Here is a 23,711-nt window from a genome sequence, read left to right on the forward strand (position 1 = left end):
ATATTCTTTTTCTTGCTTCTGGCGAATGAAACATAAATAAACCAAAGGAATAGTTAATGCCCCTGTCCCACTTAGAAAACCTGAACGGAAACCTCTGGAGACTTTGCGCCCCACCCAAGGTTTCCCTGCGGTTCCCGGAGGTTTTTGTCAGTCTCCCTACCTGCTTCCACTACCTGCAACCTCCGGCAACCACCTGCAACCTCCGGGAACCGCACGGAAACATTGGGTGGGGCGCAAAGTCTCCAGAGGTTTCCGTTCAGGTTTCCTAAGTGGGACAGGGGCATTATTAGATCTCAAGTCGAGTGTTGAGCAGCCAGGTTGTTGTCTCTGCGTCAATGTCTACCAGGCCCTGAGCTCCATTTGGTGGGTGGTAGAGCAGGCAGAGAAGACATGGTTGGCTGCCTGTTGTTCTGCTCCGCATTCACAGGCTGGGCTCTGGCGGAGCCCCCATCTCCACACGCTGGCATTGAAACGCCCAACTTCCAGTACATAGTCTGTTGAGCTTCACCCATGCTCCTCTGGGGAGGTCAGACCCTGGACAGCTTTTATCTGTGATATTGCCTCCTAGGAACTTGATGTTTTCCACCAGCACCATCAATGCAAGCTGGGGTATGTGTACCGATTCACTTCCTGAAATCCATCACTATCTCCTTTGTCTTGCTGACGTTGAGAGGAAGGTTGTTGTCTCGACACCAGGACACAAGGTTCTCGAAGAGCTTCGAAATGTTACATGACTCACGCACGCACCCATTCAAATATGTAGCAGGAATGCCGTGACCTTTGTCAGTGAGTGGTCTCATTGTGCAGCTCGCTCTGAGGGCGATGAGTTCAAAGCCGGCTCCTTCGATGAACTGCGCATCATCTTGGAGATTAAGTTCATCTCATAGGGGAGCTGCAGCACATCAGTGCCTCACATCAAGGAAGCTGACCTTTAAGCTGTGGGGCCCACCAGTAGCCGACTCGCCAGAATAACGTTGACATTCAGAATCACATCTCCTCAGTCTTGTGTAGGAAGGAACTGCAGATGCTGGTTTAAACCGAAGATGGACACATGAAAGCTGGAGTAACTCAGTGGGACAGGCAGCATCTCTGGAGAGAAGGATCGGGTGCAATGAATCAGACTAAAGAAGGGTCTCGACCCGAAACGTCACCCATTCCTTCTCTCCAGAGATGCTGCCTGTCCCGCTGAGTTACTCCAGCTTTTTGCGCCCATCTCCTCATTCCTCACATTTGATCTCACTGTGCTTGGCTCGGTGGCATCAAAGATGCTTAAATTATCCCAGAGGAGCGATTTTACCAACGAGCCATTCTGGTCATAGAGTGATACAGTGTGGAAACAGGCCCGTCTGCCCAACTTGCCCACACTTGCCAACATGTCTCAACTACACTAGTCCCACCTGCCTGCTTTTGGCCCATTTCCCTCCAAACCTGTCCTATCCCTGCACCTGTCTGACAGTTTCTTAAACGTTGGGATAGTCCCTGCCTCAACTACCTCGTCCGGCAGCTCGTTCCATACACCCACCACCCTTTGTGTGAAAAAATGTACCCTCAGATTCCTCTGAAATCTTTTCCCCTTCACCTTAAACCCATGTCCTCTGCTCCTTGAATCACCTATTCAGGGCAAGAGACTCTGTGCATCTACCCGATCTATTCCTCTCATGATTTTATCCACCTCTATAAGATCTTAACATGACACATAACAAGATGCATATTGAGTTACAGCATGGAAACAGGCCCTTCGGCCCACCAAATCTACACTGACCAACAATCACCCGTACGCTAGCACTATCCTACACACTAGGGACAATTTTCAGAAGCCAATTAACCTACAAACCTGCATGTCTTTCAAAATATGAGAGGAAATTCGCCTCCTACTATCCGGGAGGCGCTACAGGTCCCCCCGTTGCCGAACCAGCAGGTCGAGGAACAGCTTCTTTCCGGCGGCTGTCACTCTACTAAACAACGTACCTCGGTGACTGCCAAACACCCACCCCCCCCCCCCCCCCCCCGGACACTTATTATTATTATTTTTTTTTTTTAATTCAAATCGTTTGCTATGTTGCTCTTCAAGGGAGATGCTAAATGCATTTCGTTGTCTCTGTACTGTACACTGACAATGACAATTAAAGTTGAATCTGAATCTGAAACCGGAGCACCTGGAGAAAACCCATGTGGTCACGGGGAGAACGTACAAACTCCATACAGACAGCACCTGTAGTCAGGATCAAACCCGGGTCTCTGGTGCTGTGAGGCAGCAACTCTACCCCAGCTCCACCGTGTAATGTGATGAATGTTCATGAACTAATGGAGCAAAGTGGTCCATCACAGCTGCTGACCTCCCTGCTATCGAAGGGATCCACAGCAGTCACTGCCTCAAAAAGGCAGCCAGCATCATCAGATACCCTCACCATTCTGGCTCTCATATCACTCCTGCCATCGGGAAGAAGGTACAGGAGCCTGAAAACTGTAACACCCAGATTAGGGAACACCTTCTTCTTCCCTGCAATCATCAGGCTATTGAACACTACAACCTCCATCTCAACTCCAGACTATGAACTGCCTTGAAGCACTTCCAGGATAGACCATCAATTACCCATACACTAGTTCTATGTTAGCGCAGTTTCATATCCTATACACACACAAGCCAATTAGCCTACAAACCTGCACGTCTTTGGTTTGTGGGAAGAAACCTAAGCACCCGGAGAACACTCACGTAGTCACAGGGAGAACACACAAACTCCATACAGACAGTCACATGATTTCTACACGTGATTTCTACACGTGATTTCGGCACATGATTTCTACATGATTTCTGCACGTCATTTCTACACATGATTTCTGCACGTGATTTCTGCACGTGATTACCACACGTGATTTCCACACGTGATTTCTACACGTGATTTATCCACATGATTTCTACACGTGATTTCTGCACGTGATTTCTACACATGATTTCTACATTTAGAAACAGATAAAAACATGGAAAATGGGTGCAGGAGTAGGTCATTCAGCCATTCGAGCGAGCTCCATTCAATACGATCATGGCTGATCATCCAGATTCAGTACCCCGTTTCTGCTTTCTCCCCATATCCCTTGATTCCGTTAGCCCTAAGAGCTAAATTTAACTTTCGCTTGAAAACATCCAGTGTATTGGCCTCCACTGCCTACTGTGGCAAAGAATTCCACAGATTCACAATTCTCTGGGTGAAACATAGAAACATAGAAATTAGGTGCAGGAGTAGGCCATTCGGCCCTTCGAGCCTGCACCACCATTCAATATGATCATGGCTGATCATCCAACTCAGTATCCCGTGCCTTCTCTCCATACCTTCTGATCCCCTTGGCCACAAGGGCCATATCTAACTCCCTCTTAAATATAGCCAATGAACTGGCCTTAACTACCCTCTGTGGCAGAGAGTTCCAGAGATTCACCACTCTCTGTGTGAAAAAAGTTTTTCTCATCTCGGTTTTAAAGGATTTCCCCCTTATCCTTAAGCTGTGACCCCTTGTCCTGGACTTCCCCAACATCGGAACAATCTTCCTGCATCTAGCCTGTCCAACCCCTTAAGAATTTTGTAAGTTTCTATAAGATCCCCTCTCAATCTCCTAAATTCTAGAGACTATAAACCAAGTCTATCCAGTCTTTCTTCATAAGACAGTCCTGACACCCCAGGAATCAGTCTGGTGAACCTTCTCTGTACTCCCTCTATGGCAATAATGTCCTTCCTCAGATTTGGAGGCCAAAACTGTACGCAATACTCCAGGTGTGGTCTCACCAAGACCCTGTACAACTGCAGTAGAACCTCCCTGCTCCTATACTCAAATCCTTTTGCTATGAAAGCTAACATACCATTCGCTTTCTTCACTGCCTGCTGCACCTGCATGCCTACTTTCAATGACTGGTGTACCATGACACCCAGGTCTCGTTGCATCTCCTCTTTTCCTAATCGGCCACCATTTAGATAATAGTCTGCTTTCCTGTTTTTGCCACCAAAATGGATAACCTCACATTTATCCACATTATACTGCATCTGCCAAACATTTGCCCACTCACCCAGCCTATCCAAGTCACCTTGCAGTCTCCTAGCATCCTCCTCACAGCTAACACTGCCCCCCAGCTTAGTGCCATCCGCAAACTTGGAGATATTGCCTTCAATTCCCTCATCCAGATCATTAATATATATTGTAAATAGCTGGGGTCCCAGCACTGAGCCTTGCGGTACCCCACTAGTCACTGCCTGCCATTGTGAAAAGGACCCGTTTACTCCTACTCTTTGCTTCCTGTTTGCCAGCCAGTTCTCTATCCACATCAAAACTGAACCCCCAATGCCGTGTACTTTAAGTTTGTATACTAATCTCTTATGTGGGACCTTGTCGAAAGCCTTCTGGAAGTCCAGATACACCACATCCACTGGTTCTCCCCTATCCACGCTACTAGTTACATCCTCGAAAAATTCTATAAGATTCGTCAGACATGATTTACCTTTCGTAAATCCATGCTGACTTTGTCCAGTGATTTCACCACTTTCCAAATGTGCTGCTATCCCATCATTAATAACTGATTCTAGCAGTTTCCCCACTTCTGCCGTTATACTAACTGGTCTGTAATTCCCCGTTTTCCTCTCTCCCTCCCTTCTTAAAAAGTGGGGTTACGTTTGCTACCCGCCAATCCTCAGGAACTACTCCAGAATCTAAAGATTTTTGAAAGATTATTACTAATGTATCCACTATTTCTGGAGCTAATTCCTTAAGTACTCTGGGATGCAGCCTATCTGGCCCTGGGGATTTATCGGCCTTTAATCCATTCAATTTACCCAACACCACTTCCCGACTAACCTGGATTTCACTCAATTCCTCCAACTCCTTTGACCCGCGGTCCCCTGCTATTTCCGGCAGATTATTTATGTCTTCCTTAGTGAAGACGGAACCAAAGTAGTTATTCAATTGGTCCGCCATATCCTTGTTCCCCATGATCAACTCACCTGTTTCTGACTGCAAGGGACCTACATTTGTTTTAACTAATCTCTTTCTTTTCACATATCTATAAAAACTTTTGCAGTCAGTTTTTATGTTCCCTGCCAGTTTTCGTTCATAATCTATTTTTCCTTTCCTAATTAAGCCCTTTGTCCTCCTCTGCTGGTCTCTGAATTTCTTCCAGTCCTCTGGTATGCTGCTTTTTCTGGCTAACTTGTACGCATCATCCTTCGCTTTGATACTATCCCTGATTTCCCTTGTTATCCATGGATGCACTACCTTCCCTGATTTATTCTTTTGCCAAACTGGGATGAACAATTTTTGTAGTTCATCCATGCAGTCTTTAAATGTCTTCCATTGCATATCCACCGTCAACCCTTTTAGAATTAATTGCCAGTCAATCTTGGCCAATTCACGTCTCATACCCTCAAAATTACCTTTCTTTAAGTTCAGAACTATTGTTTCTGAATTAACAATGTCACTCTCTATCCTAATGAAGAACTCAACCATATTATGGTCACTCTTGCCCAAGGGGGCACGTACAACAAGATTGCTAACTAACCCTTCCTCATTACTTAATACCCAGTCTAAAATAGCCTGCTCTCTCGTTGGTTCCTCTACATGTTGATTTAGATAACTATCCTGCATACATTCCAAGAAATCCTCTTCCTCAGCACCCCTGCCAATTTGATTCACCTATATGTAGACTGAAGTCACCCATTATAACTGTTTTGCCTTTGTTGCACGCATTTCTAATTTCCTGTTTGATACCATCTTCAACTTCACTACTACTGTTAGGTGGCCTGTACACAACACCCACCAGCGTTTTCTGCCCCTTAGTGTTTCGCAGCTCTACCTATATCGATTCCACATCCTCCAAACTAATGTCCTTCCTTTCTATTGCGTTAATCTCCTCTCTAACCAGCAACGCTACCCCACCTCCTTTTCCTTTCTCTCTATCCCTCCTGAATATTGAATATCCCTGGATGTTCAGCTCCCAGCCTTGGCCACCCTGGAGCCATGTCTCCATGATCCCAACTATATCATATACATTAATAAATATCTGCACGTTCAATTCATCCACCTCATTACGAATATTCCTTGCATTGAGACACAAAGCCTTCAGGCTTGTTTTTACAACGCTCTTACCCCTTATACAATTATGTTGAAAAGTGGCCCTTTTTGATTTTTGCCCTGGTTTTGTCTGCCTGCCACTTTTACTTTTCACCTTGCCACCTATTGCTTCTACCCTCATTTTACACCCCCTTCCTCTCTGCTCTTGTACCCATCCCCCTGCCACATTAGTTTAAATCCTCCCCGACAGCACTAGCAAACACTCCCCCAAGGACATTGGTTCCATTCCAGCCCAGCTGCAGACCATCCTGTTTGTACTGGTCCTACCTCCCCCAGAACTGGTTCCAATGCCCTAAAAATTTGAATCCCTTCCCCTTGCACCATTTTTCAAGCCACGTATTCATCTGCAATATCCTCCTATTTCTACTCTGACTGGCCTGTGGTACTGGTAGTAATCCAGAAATTATTACCTTTGAGGTAGTAAAGAAGTTTTTTCTCATCTCAGTCCTACACCCTTATTCTTACATTTCCTTTCGACAATTGTAGTCTGGTGCGAACTCTTGTCTCTGGTGCTGTAAAAGCCCTGTCCCACGGTACGAGTTCATTCCAAGAGTTCTGCCGAGTTTGCCCTGATTCGAACTCGGAGATTTACAGTAATGGCCACTCGTCGGTACTCGGGGCTCTCGTGGGCATTTTTCAACATGTTGAAAAATCTTCACGAGTCTTCCCGTGCTTACCTGCCGTTAGCGAGTCTTCCCGAGTACCTGCGGTTAGCGATACGAGCCGCTAAGAGACGTCCCCGAGCTCCGACGTACCCGCTACGTTCATTCCCCGTGCTTACCACGAGTTCGATTTTTTTAAATCTCGGGAGAGCTCTTGGAATGAACTCGTACCATGGGATAGGGCTATAAGGCAGCGACTCTACCCCTGCGCCATCGTGCCGCCCTAAGCTGGTGTTATTTGCCTGCGGTTGGCCCATATCCCTCTAAACCTATGCTATCCCATGAGGGTTTATGGTAGAAGATTTTTTGGCTGGCTGGAGTTGTGTGAGCATATGATAGGCACATTGTGCACAGCATGTTCCCACAAGCAACTGCACAAACTGACCATGAACAGGTCACTGATCGTGTGTGGCGTCCGTTGAGAGACAGATTTTGAGCAGTCTGTCGAGCTCAATGCCACAGAAGGCACACAGATTGACACAAAATGTTGGATAACTCAGCGGGACAGGCAGCATCTCTGGGGAGAAGGAATGGGTGATGTTTCGGGCCGAGACCCTCAGTTCCCCGATCTGGAAGGTGGAACATTGACACACCCTCATCCTGCACTGTAGTGACAACCAAGAACAAGCCAAGATGGTGGCGTAGCGGTAGAGTTGCTGCTCTACAGCGCCAGGGACACGGGTTCAATCCTGACTATGGGTGCTGTCTGTATGGAGTTTGTACGTTCTCCCCGTGACCACGTGGGTTTTCTCCGGGTGCTCCGGTTTCATCCCACTCACCAAAGACGTACAGGTTTGTAGGCTAATTGGCTTTGGTTAAAATGTAATTTGTACATAGTGTGTAGGAATGTGAGCGTGTGCAGGGATCACTTGTCGGACAGCACTTAGTGGGCTGAAGGGCCTGTTTCCACATTATTTCTCTAAACTAAATTAGACTAAACAAAAGTAGGCACAATCCTGCACGTCTTTGGAGTGTAGGAGGAAACTGTAGATCCCAGAGGAAACCAATGCATGTCACGGGGAGAGCGTACAAACTCCGTACAGACAGCACCCGTGGTCAGGATCGAACCCGGATCCCTGGCGCTGTGAGGCCGCAACTCTACCTCTGCGCCACCGTGCCGCCCAATGTATTTCCACACGATTTCTACACATGGGCGGCACGGTGGCGCAGCGGTAGAGTTGCTGCCTCACAGCGCCAGAGACCCGGGTTCGATCCTGAATATGGGATCTGTCTGTATGGAGTTTGTACGTTCTCCCTGTGACTACGTGGGTTTTCTCCGGGATCTTCGGTTTCCTCCCACACTCCAAAGACGTGCAGGTTTGTAGGTTAATTGGCTTGGTGTAAATGTAAAATTGTTCCTAGCGTGTGTAAGGTAGTGTTAATGTCGGGGACCGCTGGTGGGTGTAGACTCGGTGGGCCGAAGGGCCTGTTTCTGCGCTGTATCTCTATTCTAAGTTAATAATAAATAGACAATAGACAATAGGTGCAGGAGTAGGCCATTCAGCCCTTCGAGCCAGCACCACCATTCAATGTGATCATGGCTGATCATCCGCAATCAGTACCCCGTTCCTGCCTTCTCCCCATATCCCCTGACTCCGCTATTTTTAAGAGCCCTATCTAGTTATCTCTTAAATCTAATCTAATGATTTCTGCACAAGATTCGACTGCAGCTCTCTAAATTCCTGACCCATTTATCAACCTTTAACAGCCACAGAAGCCTTGTACACTGACATGCCAGGAACAATTTAAACCAGCTTCTGTTCGGCTCCGATGAGCCCAAGCTTACTTTGGAAGGGACATGTAATGAGCGCAAAGATTAGTGCAGCAATCTGTCTGTAAATGAGTGAGGAGCATGCCGCAGATTAACCTGACCATGTTTAATAGTAGACAGGCCCGGCCTTCAAACACAGGCCTCCGATATGTATGAACAGATGGGCCCAAATTACAGGGTACATCAACATCTCACTATTTCAGGCACACACACTGCACGCCAATGTAGATTGCCGCCAACATTTGTGTTTGACTTAATCCCTTTCCGAGTGACTCAGTAAGTTCTGTTCAAAATAAACCATTAACGCTTGGATTCCCAGCTCTGAACCATAGTGGCAGGTCATGGAGCTACAGGATATCACTCAGTAGTTACAGCACAAGAGGCCGCACTCTAGTTGTTGATAGGATGGTTCAGTTGCCTGATAACAGCTGGGAAGAAACTGTCCCTGAATCTGGAGGGGTGCGTTTTCACACTTCTGTACCTTGTGCCTGATGGGAGAGGGGAGAAGAGGGAATGAACGGGGTGAGACATGTCCTCGATTATGTTGCTGGCCTTGCCGAGTCAGCGTGAGGTGTAGATGGAGCCAATGGAAGGGAGGACGAAGGAAGCATTTCTGGAGAGAAGCAATGGGTGACATTTCGGGTTGAGACCCTTCTTGTCTGATGAAGGGCGGCCACGGTGGCGCAGCGGTAGAGTTGCTGCCGTACAGTGCCTGCAGCACCAGAGTCCCGGGTTCGATCCCGACTATGGGTGCTGTCTGTAGGGAGTTTGCACGTTCTCCCCGTGATTGCGTGGGTTTTCTCTGAGGTCTTCGGTTTCCTCCCACACTCCAAAGACTTGCAGGTTTGTAGGTTAATTGGCTTGGTGTATGTGTAAAATTGTCCCTAGTGTGTGTAGGATGGTGTTAATGTGCGGGGATCATTGGTGGATGGGCCGAAGGGCCTGTTTCTGTGCTGTATCTCTAAACTAAACTAAATGAAAGGGTCTCGCCCCAAAACGTCACCCATTCCTTCTCTCCCAAGATCTGCCTATCCCGCTGAGTTACTCCAGCCTTTTGTGTCGATCTTCAGTGGAAGATTTGTTTGGTTTGCTTGATGGTCTGGGTTGCGTCCACAATTCTCTGCAATTTATAGCGGTGTTGGAATGGAGCTGTTCCCTAAACCGGCTCAAAGAATAGCGAGGGGAGTTCTCCCCCATCCTGAACAAATGCTTGTCCCTCTGCCAGCAGCATTGTGCCCAGATTATACAGTCACTTATTCTTAACAAATGACGGGGGCTTTTGTGCTTCCTGCATTGTAACAATGATTACGCTGCAAAAGTATTTCATTGGCAGTGAAGTGCTTCGGTACATCATGAAATCAGAATGCTACCACACAGAGAAATCTCCTTACAGATTCGTTCAACACTGATGTGACTCCATGATCTGTTATCTTTCATATTCTAGACTAGACTTTAGAGATACAGTGCGGAAACAGGCCCTTCGGCCCACCGAGTCCGCACCGACCAGTCACCCCCGCACACTAACACTATCCCACACACTCTAGGGACAAATTTACATTCATCCCAAGCCAATTAACCTACAAACCTGCACGTCTTTGGAGTGTGGGAGGAAACCGAAGATCTCGGAGAAAACCCACGCGGTCAAGGGAAGAACGTACAAACTCCCTGCAGACAGCATCCATGGTCAGGATTGAACCGGGGTCTCTGGTGCTGTAAGCGCTGTAAGGCAGCGACTCTACCGCTACGCCACCGTGTGGAAAAAGGTTGCCCCGCAGGTTCCTGGTAAATCTATCCCCTCTCAACTTAAACCAATGCCCTCTTCTTCTCGATTCCATCATCCTGGCAACAAAGGACTGTGCAATAGCCCTATCTATTGCCCTCATGATTTTACACACCTCTACAAGATTGCCCCGCAGTCTCCCCTTGCTTCTTTACCACCTTTTCCACTTGCGTTGCTACTTTCCGGGAGCGATGGAAATGCAACTCAAGGTCTCTCTGTCCATCACTACATCCATCGGTCCTGCAGTTTACTATATACTTTCCTCGTGGATTTGATTTCTCGAGACCCTTTCTCCAACACTTTGCAATTGTCAGATTAAACTCCATCCTCTATAAGTCCACCAACGTTTCCATCTGACCTTTATCTTGTGGATGGTGAGGAAGGACAACTATCCACACTCCTCCAAATCTCCGTTCCATCTGCAAACTTGCTATTCAGCTCATATTCATCCAAAATATCCTTATATATGGCGCGGTACATATCTGTGGCCGGCACGGTGGCGCAGCGGCAGAGTTCCTGAGCACGCTACTAACAAGCTTTTTGCTGTACTTCAGTCCATGTGACAATAACTGGAATTCTCTGCCACAGAAGGTAGTTGAGGCCAGTTCATCGGCTATATTTAAGAAGGAGTTAGATGTGGCCCTTGTGGCTAAAGGGATCAGGGGGTATGGAGAGAAGGCAGGTACAGGATACTGAGTTGGATGATCAGCCATGATCATATTGAATGGCGGTGCAGGCTCGAAGGACCGAATGGCCTACTCCTGCACCTATTTTTTATGTTTCTATGTTTCTAATAAACTAAACTAATTAAGGGATATGGGGAGAAGGCAGGAACGGGGTACTGATTGTGGATGATCAGCCATGATCACATTGAATGGCGGTGCTGGCTTGAAGGGCCGAATGGCCTACTCCTGCACATATTGTCTATGTTGTTATTATCTATGTACCTAAACTAGATTCGGAGGGATATGGACCAGGCGTAGGCAGGTGGGACAAAGATAGCTGGGATATGTTGGCCGGTATGGGCAAGTTGGGCCGAAGGGCCATTTTCCACACTGTATCACTCTATGACTCTGTGACTAAACTTAATATTTTTCTGCGGAAGGAACTGCAGATGCTGGTTTAAACCGAAGATGGACACTAAATGCTGGAGTAACTCAGACTGGCCTCGAACCGAAACGTCACACATTCCTGCTCTCCAGAGATGCTGCCTGACTTGCTGAGTTACTCCAGCACTTTGTGTCTATCTACTAGTTATCTGAAGCCAGAGCAATATAGTTAGTTGGTGATTTGTACAGGCGCAGGATTCCAAACTGAATGTAGGAAAGGATGAAATGTGGGCAATGTGATATATTACTGTCCCGATGGTTTATTTATGAGGCCCCAGCTGGAAGGACTCCAGGGAAGTTCTCAGTTTATCACTACATGAAACACAATATGCTATCAGATGGTCGGGGAGTGGTGCAGAAGGTGATTACTGTTCATCTGGGACTAAATATGAAGCTAGCTTCTGGCTCAAGGGAGGTCGACATAGTGTAAACGGATCCCTGATCCTCGAGTCAGTAGATTGGGACACCAGTATCCTCAGCAGCAGAACTGCCATCTTCGTTCACTATTAATTCTTTTGTTATATCAGTCAGTGAAGATCAAGCAGTTATATTCTTGCATCCTCTCTCTCCCCATCTCTCCCAAGTAGTGCTAGCTTTAAAGTCTGAAGAAGGATTTCGGCCCGAAACGTTGCCTATTTCCTTTGCTCCACAGATGCTGCTGCACCCGCTGAGTTTCTCCAGCATTTTTGTCTACCTGCGATTTTCCAGCATCTGAATTCCCTCTTAAACTATCTTTAAAGTCGCCTTGTTGAGTCTCGTTGTTGGTAACCCCTTTTCACCCAGCCCACAGTACATATTTCATTCATTTGATCTGCATCTCTCTATATCACCGTCTATATCTCTCATTTCCCTCGCCTCTGACTCAGTCTGAAGAAGGGTCTCGACCCGAAACGTCACCGATCCTTTTCCCTACCTGTCCCGCTGAGTTACTCCAGCTTTTTGTGTCTATCTTCGGTTTAAACCAGCATCTGCAGTCCTTTCCTACACACTAGTTGTATTCTTATTAAGCTCTGTTATTGGCCAATTTGGTTGTTTTGGAAAGAGGGTTTGCTGCCTCACAGCGCCAGAGACCCGGGTTCGATCCTGACTACGGGTGCTGTCTGTACGGAGTTTGTACATTCTCCCTGTGACCGCGTGGATTTTTGCAGGGTGCTCTGATTTCCTCCCACACTCCAAAGACATGCAGGATTGTAGGTTAATTGGCTTTGGTAAAATTGTAAATTGAGCCTAGTGTGTAGGATAGTGTGAGTGTACGGGGATCGCTGGTCGGCGCGGACTCAGTAAGCCAAAGGGCATATTTCTGCGCTGTATCTCTAAACTAAACTAAACTTAACAAAGCAAGGAGTTCAGGACCAGCAATGTGACAGGTGTGAATTGTGCAACAGGCCTCCTCTTCACCATTTGAAAACGTAACTGAATATTTAAATATTGAATTATTTTGCTCATGCAGACACGAGGAACTGCAGATGCTCGAATCTTGAGCAAAGCACAAAGTGCTGGAGGAACTCAGTGGGTCGGGCAGCATTTGTGGAGGGAATGGACGGACAGGTGATGTGTCGGGGGATGGAAGGTGTACGGGGACAGAGGTTATGGAGAAAAGGCAGGAGAATGGGGTTAGGAGGGAGAGCTAGATCAGCCATGATTGAATGGCGGAGTAGACTTGATGGGCCGAATGGCCTTATGACCCTGACCCATGGGAAAAGGCCTGTTTCTGCACTGTATCTCTAAAATAATCTAAAGGAGGTCATTGAGGCAGATACAATAATAGCATTTTAAAGTCATTTGGACAGAAATATGCAAGATAGACACTAAGTGCTGGAGTAACTCAGCGGGTCGGGCAGCATCTCTGGAGAAATAGACGGGTGACGTTTCGGGATGGGGCCCTTCCTCAGACAGGTTGTAGACAGCTTCACATTCCTGGACATGTGCAGGGACAGGAAAGGTTTAGAGAGATACGGGCTGAAGCCCGGAAAACGAGACTAGCGTGGATGGGACATCTTGGTTAGCATGGACAAGCTGGGCCGAAGGGCCTGTCTCCATGCTGTGGGTCTGCCTGATCACCATGAACTCTGCGCTGCCTGCCCCTTTAACAGTGTCTCTCTGTAATGTATAATCTCAGTTTTAAACAAAATAATCTGAAGTAAATCGGAAAGCATTTCAGAGGAAAATGCATCTCCAAGGACACGAGCACATCCAGCCTGTCTAATGAATGTCCCTGAGGATCTCACAACAAATAAACATCTCCTTAGTGCCACAGGAAGAAAGCTAAGATGCTGCAGTCCAATCTCCAGATCTATTCTCCTGAGGAGAGGATTGCAGTCGAGGGGGAACTTTGATCTCTTTCTCCAGAACTCATGTGTAGAAATCACGCGCAGAAATCATGTGTAGAAATCACGCGCAGAAATCATGTGTAGAAATCACGTGCAGAAATCATGTGTAGAAATCACGTGCAGAAATCATGTGTAGAAATCAGAAATCATGTGTAGAAATCACGTGCAGAAATCATGTGTAGAAATCACGTGCAGAAATCATGTGTAGAAATCACGCGCAGAAATCATGTGTAGAAATCACGCGCAGAAATCACGTGTAGAAATCATGTGGGAATACATTGGTCGGCACGGTGGCGCAGCGGTAGAGTTGCTGCCTTACAGCGCCAGAGACCCGGGTTCGATTGTGACGACTCTGTACAGAGTTTGCGCGTGGGTTTTCTCCGGGATATCCGGTTTCCTCCCACACTCAAAGACGTACAGGTTTCTAGGTTAATTGGCTTGGTGTAAATGTAAATTGTCCCTGATGATAGTAGGATAATGCGAATGCATGGGGATCGCTGATCGGCACGATCTCGGTGGCCTGAAGGTCCTGTTTCCGCACTGTATCTCTAAACTAAACTATACTAAAGATAGACATCTCCAGGATAATTAACCCAAACTACTATCTATCTCAATGGAGACCCTCGGATTATCTATGATTGGACTGCACTGGCATAATACCTTGCACTAAAAGTTATTCACCTGTATCATGTTAGTGTGCACAGTGAACGGCTCGATTGTAATCGTGTACTGTCTTTCCACTGACTAATTACCACGCAACAAAAGCTTTTCACTGTACCTCGGTACACGTGACAATAAACTAAACAAACTCGTCATGTAGAAGGCACCGATGATGTTTCAGCAGGGAGCATTCATGAAAATGGTGCAGAAAACTTTAAGTATTTCCAAGCACCAATTAGTTTAAACACTCAGAAACTCTTCGAGAGGTTTCCAATACCTCTTTGCGTCACTTCACAACTTGAGCTAGCGAAACGCTCACATTGAAACGCGGACAAAAGCTCTCTTCAATCGCACAGAGGACAATAATCACCGATTGTCTAATGTGTTTTTGCCGAGCGTACACACATACACGTAGGGAACATCTAAAGGCGAGAGGGTTGGGCGTAATTAAAACAGCGCATTCACCAGAATCTCCCAGGCTGGAGTTCGCTGGGGCAGAGAGATCTCCGCCAGAGACTAACCGATATTTAGGTACGCGGGCCACCACGACTAGTACTTACTAAGTCGAACGGTTCGGGCGGGAATCCAAGGGAGAATTACAGCGTTGGCTCTGTAAGGACAAACAAAAGAGGGTCATTAATAAATCTGAAAGAACCCCGGGCAAGAGCAGAAGCGCAAGATGCAACGCTGGCTGCCCGGCTGAGCCCGGACTGACTGACAGGGAGCAGGGTTGTACAGTCTGCAGCTCTGATCATTAGTTTCAAAATGCTCACAACACAGCTCTTATGCTCCAAGGCACAGTCCTGTTGGTGTGAAATGCAACCAGTGATTTGAGGAAGTTCGGCACAGGGTTGGTATTGGGGGGGACTTAGAGGAGGGGGTCTACTTCTTCGAGAGTCCTGTAGTGCCTGTCCAACGACAAGAGAGACTCATTGCATAGGGTTCTGAGGAAGTGGAGTCAGAGAGATACAAAGAGGAGGAGTGCTGAGAGAGAGGAGGAGGGAGGAAAAGCGGGCCTGACATTGGTGAGGGGCCTCAGAGAGTGGGGAATGAGGGAGGGAAGCGAGAGAAGAAGAGAGGGGGAGCGAGAGAGGGGGAGAGGAGGTTGGAGACGGGAGGGAGGGGGAGGAGAGTACTGTGGAGAGGAGATGAGGGAGAGAGAGAGAGAGGGGAGACGGAGGGAGGGGAGAGAAGAAGGGGTTTTATGAGAGAGAGAGAGAAATGAGGGACGAGAGGAGGGGGGGAGAGGTGGAGAGAGGAGGTAGCGAGGGAGGAGAGAGAGAGCGAGTGAGGAACCCTGAGGGAGAGGGGGGAGAGGAGGGATGGAGGCTGTGTGGAGAGGGTGGGGGAGAGGAGAGAGAGATGGGAGACGAGAAGAGACCATGAATGAGGTGGACGGAGGGAAGGAGGAGAGAGAGGGGAAGGGCAAAGGGGGGGAGAGGAGGAAGGGCCAGAGGAGAAAAGAGAGGAGGGGGGGGAAGAGGAGGAGGAGAGGGGGGAGGGAGGGGGAGAGAGGGAGAGGGGAGGGGAAGAGGAAAGAGGGGGGGGAGAGGAGGAGGGAGAGGGAGAGGGAGAGGGAGGGGGGAGAGGGCAGGAGGGAGAGGAAAGGGGGAAGAGGAAGGGAGGAGGGGAGGAGGGGGAGGGAGAGAGAGAGAGGGGAGGGAGGGGGAGGGAGAGAGGTAGAGGAGTAGGAGAGGGAGGAGGAGTGGGGGAGAGGGGGAGGGGAGGGGAGGGGTGGAGGAGAGGAAAGAAAGGGAGAGGGAGAAGGAGAGGCAGAGCGGGGAGGAGAGGAGAGAGGAGAGAGAGAGGGAGAGGAGAGAGAGAGGGAGGGAGGGGAGAGGGGATAGGGAGGGAGAGGGGAGGAGGAGAGAGGAGGAAGGGAGAGGATAAGGGGAGAGAGGAAGGGAGAAAAGGCGGAGAGAGGTAGGGAGGAGAGGAGAGTAGAGGAAGCGTAGAGGGAGAGAGAGGAGAGGGAGAGGGGAGCGAAGAGAGAGGAGGAGGAGAGGAGGGAGAGAGGAGGGGAGAGGAGAGGAGGAGAGGAGAGAGAGAGTGGAGGGGGAGGGGAGAGAAGGGGCAGAGAGAGGGGAGAGAGGAGGGGAGAGGAGAGAAAGGAGAGGGGAAGAGAGGAGAGTAGAGGGGAGGAGAGAGGAGGAGAGGAGAGGAGAGGAGAGGAGAAGGGAGGAGAGAGAGAGAGAGAGAATGGAGAGAGAGAGGAGAGGAGAGAAGAGGAGAGAGAGGAAGAGAGAGGGAGAAGAGAGGAAGGAGAGGGAGGAGGAGAGGAGAAGAGAGGAGAGAGAGAGGGGGAGGGATAGAGGAGAGAGCGGGAGAAGAGAGAGTGAGAGGTGGAGATAGAGAGGGAGAAGGAGGGAGAGGAGGAGAGAGAGAGAGAGGAGAGAGATGAGGAGGGAGAGGAGAGAGAGAGAGGAGAGAGAGAGAACAGGAGGAGAGAGGAGAGAGGAGAGAGAGGAGAGGGCTAGGAGAGAGAGGCAAGAGATAGAGAGAGGAAGAGAGGAGAGGAGAGAGAGAGAGAGGAGGAGGAGAGAGGAGGTAGATGAGAGGAAGAGAGGGGGAGGGAGGGAGAAAAAGGGAGGAGAGAGGGAGAGAGCGAGAGAGAGGGGAGGGAGAGAGAGAGAGACGGGGAGAGCGAGGGGAGAGAGAGAGAGAGAGAGAGAGGGAGAGAGAGGAGAGAAGCGGGGTTGAGAGAGAGAGGAGAGGAGAGAGAGAGGGGAGAAGAGAGAAGGGGAGAGAGGGAGAGGGAAGGGGAGAGAGAGGAGAGAGAGGAGAGAGATGGAGGAGAGAGGGGAGAGAGAGAGGGACGGGAGAGATGCGAATTGAACACCAGCCCGTGTGCGGGTCCTTACACAGCCTCTCTACTTTTGTTAGTGAATGAGTCATTCTGCACGGAGCCAGAACAGGGGAACATTTCCAACTGGTCTCTGAAACCTCTCATACACACACTCACACACACACACACACACACACACTCACACACTCTCACACACACACACACACACACACACACACACACACACACACACACACACACACACACACACACACACACACACACACACACATACACGCACACACACACACACGCACACACTGACACACACACACTGACACACACACATTCACGCACGCGCACACACACACACACACACACTAACACACACACTGACCCACATACATTGAACTTCAAACGTTTCTAACCTGACCCCTAATTATGACAATACTCAACCCTCTCTGCGACAGCGTGCACCCTTTGCTTTAACGCCACTAGTTCAGGTTAAAACAACAAGCATGCTTCAGTTTTGTCACACCTCTACTTTGTGCAACTCTGGCTGACTCCTGCATTTCACAGAACTTGCCAGATGTGTCCCGATGTTCAAAAGCATTTCAAGTTTGACAGCCCCTAAGCTGTAGTAAGCAAATGTGATTCTTTCTCCCACCCCTCTCTGATCCTCCCTCTCGCCCACCCTCTCTCACTCTCATCTCACTCTTTCTCTCCCCTTCTCTCTTTCTCACCCTCCATCTCTCTCCCTCCCTCACTCTCCCTCCTCCTCCCTCCTCTCTCTCTCTTTCTTTTTTTCTCTCCCTCTCTCTCCCTCCAATTCTCCCTCTCTCCACAGCTACTGAGTTGGCCTGTCCAACACCAGCAGGCTCAGTAAGCTTAGAAGGCTAATGGGAGTTGGCAGGGGCAGCAGGCATCTTGCTAACCCACCGCCCCCCCCCCCCCACCCTGCCCCCAGCTCGGAACTGGAGAAAAATCGGAGAGGAGGGATTACCATCTGCCGCTCCATGCCGACAACCCCCCGATCTCCGAGCCACATAGCTGGGACTGGAGAGGCCACAGTTGTGATCGGGACAGTGATATTACTGGGGCTGGCTTCAGAATGTACCACAACAGGAAGCAGTTGGGAATGAAAGCAAACACAACAACACAAAGACATCTGTGCAAAGCCACACACGTAACATACAGTATCCAGCCTCTGTGACTGGCCGCTAGCCTAGCCTGGAACACAGCTAACAAATCACCCCCAGCTCAACTCTGTGGACAACTTCATAGTTGACTTTAGTTCCACTTATATTATTGTCACGTGTGCCGAGGTACAGTGGCAAGCTTTTCATTGCGTGCTAACCAGTCAGCGGAAAGACAATACATGATTACAATTAGAACATCCACAGTGTACATATGCAGGATAAATGGCAGTGGTAGAGTTGCTGCCTCACAGCGCCAGAGACCCGGGTTCGATCCTGACTACGGGTGCTGTCTGTACGGAGTTTGCACGTTCTCCCCGTGACCTGCGTGGGTTTTCTCCAGGTGCTCCGGTTTCCTCCCACATCCCAAAGACATGCAGGTTTGACGGTTAATTGGCTCGGGTATCATGGTAAATTGTCCCAGGTGTGTGTAGGATAGTGTTAGTATGCTGGGATCGCTGGACGGCACGGACTCGATGGGTCGAAGGGCCTGTTTCTGCACTCTATCTCTACACTAAACTAAGTGGACATGATATGTGATAAACTTACACAGGAAAATCTATTTCTTTTTAAAAACAAGACATGCACAGTATGAAATTTCACCAAAATGATCAAAATCGAATAAGACTTTATTTATTATTAGATAGCACGTCCAGTGAGACTAGGTTCCTCCACTCCAGTTTAAGGAAGTTCACCATCATCATTGTTTGCGTGTTGTAGTGGGAAATAACTGCAGATGCTGGTTTATACCAAATATAGACACAAAGTGCTGCAGTAACACAGCGGGTCAGGCAGCATCTCTGGAGAAAATGGACATGTAATGTTTTGGGACCTGCTATCTGAAGAAGGGTCCCGACCTGAAACGTCACTCATCCTTGTTCTCCAGAAATGCTGCCTGACCCGCTGAGTTACTCCAGCACTTTGTATCTATGATTCACATGTTAAACCATCGTTCTCCAGTGGTGCTGCCTGACCTGCTGTTACTCCAGAACTTTGTGTCTTTTTCTTGTTGTAAACCGGCATCTGCAGTTCCATGTTTCAACATTTTGACTGCTCCATTGTGAAATCTCCTCAAGGTGTGCCCACTTTGAAGTTCTCCCCCCGCTCTCTCCGACAAGAGTTCGGCAACACCCCCTCTCACTGCTTCCCTTCTGTCATTCCTGCTGCTTTCAGAGTCTGAAGAAGGGTCCCGACCTGAAACGTCACCTATCCATGTTCTCCAGGGATGCTGCCCCTGACCAGCTGAGTTACTCCAGCACTTTGTGTCTTTTTTTTGTAAATCAGCATCTGCAGTTCCTTATTTCTGCATATTAATTGTTTGCAAGCTTATTAAGGGCCTGTCCCACTGTACGAGGTAATTCATGAGTTCTCCCGTGTTTTTCTGATTCGAATTCGGAGAATGTCCGTAGCGGGTCCGTTGGAGTTCGTGGGTGTCACGTAGCGCCTCGTACGAGTAAAAAGTAACCATTTTTTTTCATCACGAGTATTTTTTTACTCGTGGACATTTTTCACAGAGTTGAAAAAATGTCACGAGTTTATCGGATTTCCCGAGTACCTACCGTTACTCGTACGAGCCGCTACGGGACATCCACGAACTTCTACGGACCTGCTACGGACATTCTCGGAGTTCGAATCAGAGGAAAACTCGGGAGAACTCGTGAAATACCTCGTACAGTGGGACAGGCCCTTTAGCCTTCAGTAAGAGTGGCTGGTTACATCACAGCTTGGACTGGTAGCAGCTCTGCCCAAGACCACTACAAATTGCAGAGTTGGAGATGTAGCCCAGTCCATCACACACACCTGACTCCCCACCATTGACTCCATCTACACTGCACACTGCCGTAGGAAAAGCAGCAAACTTAATCAAAGACTTGTCCCACCCCAATCATTCCTTCTTTGCCCTGCTCCAATCCAGCAGAAGATACCGAAGCTTGAAAGCGCGCACCACCAGACTCAGGAACAGCTTCTTCCCCTCTGTAATCAGGCTTCTGAACGGTCTTTCCATAAGCTAGGGTACTGTCCCATTCACCTCGACCCCATTGTGGACATTGGACTTTGTCTCTGGAACTGGTGCGTTACAATGCTGAGAACTATATTCTGCACTCTGTATCTTCCCCTTTGCTCTACCTATTGCACTGGAATTTGGCTTGTATTGTATGTATGTATAGTATGATCTGATTTGAGTGGGTAGTGTGCAACACAAAGCTTTTCACTGTACCTCGGTATACGTGACAACAGAAACAGCAACCTACATCGACTGATTGATTACAACACAGAGTGCTGGAGTAACTCAGTGGGTCAGGCAGCATCTCTGGAGAACATGGATAGGTGACGTTTCACAGAGTGCTGGAGTAACTCAGTGGGTCAGGCAGCATCTCTGGAGAACATGGATAGGTGACGTTTCACAGAGTGCTGGAGTAACTCAGCAGGGTCAGGCAGCATCTCTGGGGAACATGGATAGGTGACGTTTCAGGTTGGGACTTTTCTTTAGGCTCAGAAGACGTCAGAAGGGGCCCCAAACCAAAACATCCCCTATCCATGTCCATCAGAGGTGCTGCCTGACCTGCTGAGTTTAGTTTAGTTTAGAGATACAGAGTGGAAACTAAGTCCTCTAGCCCACTGAGTCTGCACCGACCAGCGATCCCCGCACACTAGCACTATCCTACACACACACACTACGGACAATTTACAATTTCACCGCCAATTAACCGATAAACCTGTACATCTTTGGGGCGCAGGGTGAAACGGGGGTATCCAGAGAAAACTCATGTTGTGAAGGGGAGAACGTACAAACTCCACACAGACAGCACCCAAAGTTGGGATCGAACCCAGGACACTGGCGTTCTAGCAACTGTACCACCGTGCTTACTCCAGCTTGCGGTGCTGGCTCGAAGGGCCGAATGGCCTACTCCTGCACCGATTGCCTATTGTCTATTGCATGGTGTTCAATGCAAGATTCTAGCATCTACAGATCCTCGTATCATGTGCTTGATTGCTCGGGTTATTTATTCCCGGCAAGCGGCAAAGTTAATGAACGCTGTAACGAATGGATCAACAGTGAGAAAGTGAAGAGTACCTTCCATGAACGAGGGTCCTGGCTTCTAAAATGCTTCTCCAGGTTTTCTAAGTCTGTGTTTAGCTCAGCCTGGTAGAGGGACAGGTCTTTCTCTAGCTGATCCTGATTGAAAAAGGAGGGGGGAGGAGAGAGAGAGAGAGAGAGAGAAGAATGACGAAGGGAAATGGGAAGTTCAGTTTGAGCAAATGAAGCCAGCGTGTTAAAGAAGCCACGTAGACCAGGGCAGGGCAGTTGAGGGAAGAACCACAATCCAAGGGTCACAGCGTTGAGGGACCAAACCCAACGTCAACGTTGTGAAGCTCCCATCAAACCCACACGCACCAGGCAACGCAACCTTATTCTTTTATAATTAAACGTTTGAACGATCCAGTGGGAACTAAAGCTCCCTGATGGAGCCATTCCCACTCCCATGTGACCCATGTATTGATTATGGAAGTATCATATTGATGCTGGTGGGATGGATGGGGAGATGAAGTGCCCCGGCCCTCAATATACGTGGGCTGAGGGTTTCCCTGTACAGATCGCTCAACACTAGACCCATTCCATCCCCTCCCAGTGAGGGAGCCAAGGTACATGTCCATAGACTTGTCCACACTTCACTGCAGACTGGTATGGACTCAATGTGGATGTTTCTCTGGGAGTTGAGAGGTCTATTCCTCCTGGTTTCTATCCATGAGCCAACTGCCCCCACCTAGCTCACAAGGCCACCTTTCCTCACATAGGTCTTTAGTTAAGTTTAGAGATACAGCATTGGGAGCAGGCCCTTCGGCCCACCAAGCCTATGCCGACTAGCGATCACCCGTTCACACTGGTTCTATCCTAGACGCTAGGGATAATTTACAGAAGCCAATTGACCTACAAAACTGCACGTCCATGGAGTGTGGGAGGAAACGGGAGCACCTGGAGAAAACCCCAGAGGTCACAGGGAGAACGTGCAAACTCTGTACAGACAGCGTCACGGCGCTGCCGCTACGCCACTGTGCCGCCCAATGTTCAAACCTTCTCAGCAGGGACCGCTTATACACGTTTGCCCCATGCACCACAACAAGCACACGGCAACGACATGAGATAAATCAATCTGCGATGGTCCTGGAAGCAGGGAGTCAATGCCCAATGCAAATGTTAAAAAGAAAGGAACCAAACAAACGTAGAAATGCTCAGAGTCGGAGATGCAAAACATGGAAGCCTGGCAAATCAGCCTCTGAAAGATAGAACTTCACCCCCAGCCTGGGCCTTGTGTTTCCGACTTTCAGAAGCTGATGGGTTGCAGCATCTGAAGGGTTAATGCTCTTGGACAAGGCATGACCACACAGCACATCAGAGAACAAGTTACCTTCCCATCCTCTAAAGTAAGGATGGAGCACTCGCCCGGCGTATAATCCCATATCTTTTTTGGAGGCTGATAAAGAGCAAAGGAGGAAATGAAGAGAGCAAGTCAACACAAGGAACAATCGACCCAAGGGTAGACACATCCAGCTGGAGGACCCTAGCGGGACAGGCAGCCTCCCTGGAGAGGAGGAATGGGTGACGTTTCGGAGCGAAGCCCTTCTTCAGACGGTCTCAACCCGAAACGTCACCCATTCCTTCTCTCTAGAGATGCTGCCTGTCCCGCTGAGTTACTCCAGCTTTTTGTGTTTATCCTTGGTTTAAACCAGCATCTGTAGTTCCTTCCTACACAATGGACCCAAGGGGGTGAAAATCCCACGGCCAGCCTTCAGGACCCACGCGTGGTCTAGAATACAACACTGTCGGAGAAATGCAGACCACTAAGTAAGCACACAAAGTGCTGGAGTAACTCAGGGGGTCGGGCACGGTGGCTCAACGGTAGAGTTGCTGCCTTCAGTTCCTGTCCCACTTAGGAGACCTAGACAGCAACCTCTGGTGACCTTGCCCACCACCCAAGGTTTCCATGAGGTCTCCGGAGGTTTTGGTCACTCTCCCTAATGGTCGAAAGTGGTTTCTGCGTGGTTGAGGCTTCATCTAGGCTGCTGCTATTTTTTCGTCATGTTTAAAACCGGCCTCGACTAAAAATAGGTTGCCTTTTTTAAACATCGATCATTTTTTAGTCGCTGGTCTAGTCGAAGCCGGTTTTCTTCATAGTCGAGGAAGGTTTTCAACATATGCGTGGGAGGTGGTAGGAGGTTGCAGGTCACCTCGACCTTGATTTTTTTTTTTGGGTGGTGGGCAAGGTCACCAGAGGTTGCTGTTTAGGTCTCCTTAGTGGGACAGGCCCT

The 23,711-nt window shown here is 48.7% G+C and overlaps 1 protein-coding gene across 1 annotated transcript in view; it reads right to left on the reverse strand.

The window, feature by feature from the left end:
• LOC129713053 (sorbin and SH3 domain-containing protein 1) overlaps positions 1–23,711 on the reverse strand; it is a 228,433-nt gene that overhangs the window by 140,721 nt on the left and 64,001 nt on the right. Inside the window, 2 exon segments of the mRNA XM_055661932.1 lie at positions 21,478–21,579; positions 22,811–22,876. Coding sequence (XP_055517907.1) covers positions 21,478–21,579; positions 22,811–22,876 — 168 coding nt within the window.

This window comes from Leucoraja erinacea, chromosome 34, assembly GCF_028641065.1.
Source record: "Leucoraja erinacea ecotype New England chromosome 34, Leri_hhj_1, whole genome shotgun sequence".
In the NCBI taxonomy this organism is placed as follows: Eukaryota; Metazoa; Chordata; class Chondrichthyes; order Rajiformes; family Rajidae; genus Leucoraja; species Leucoraja erinaceus.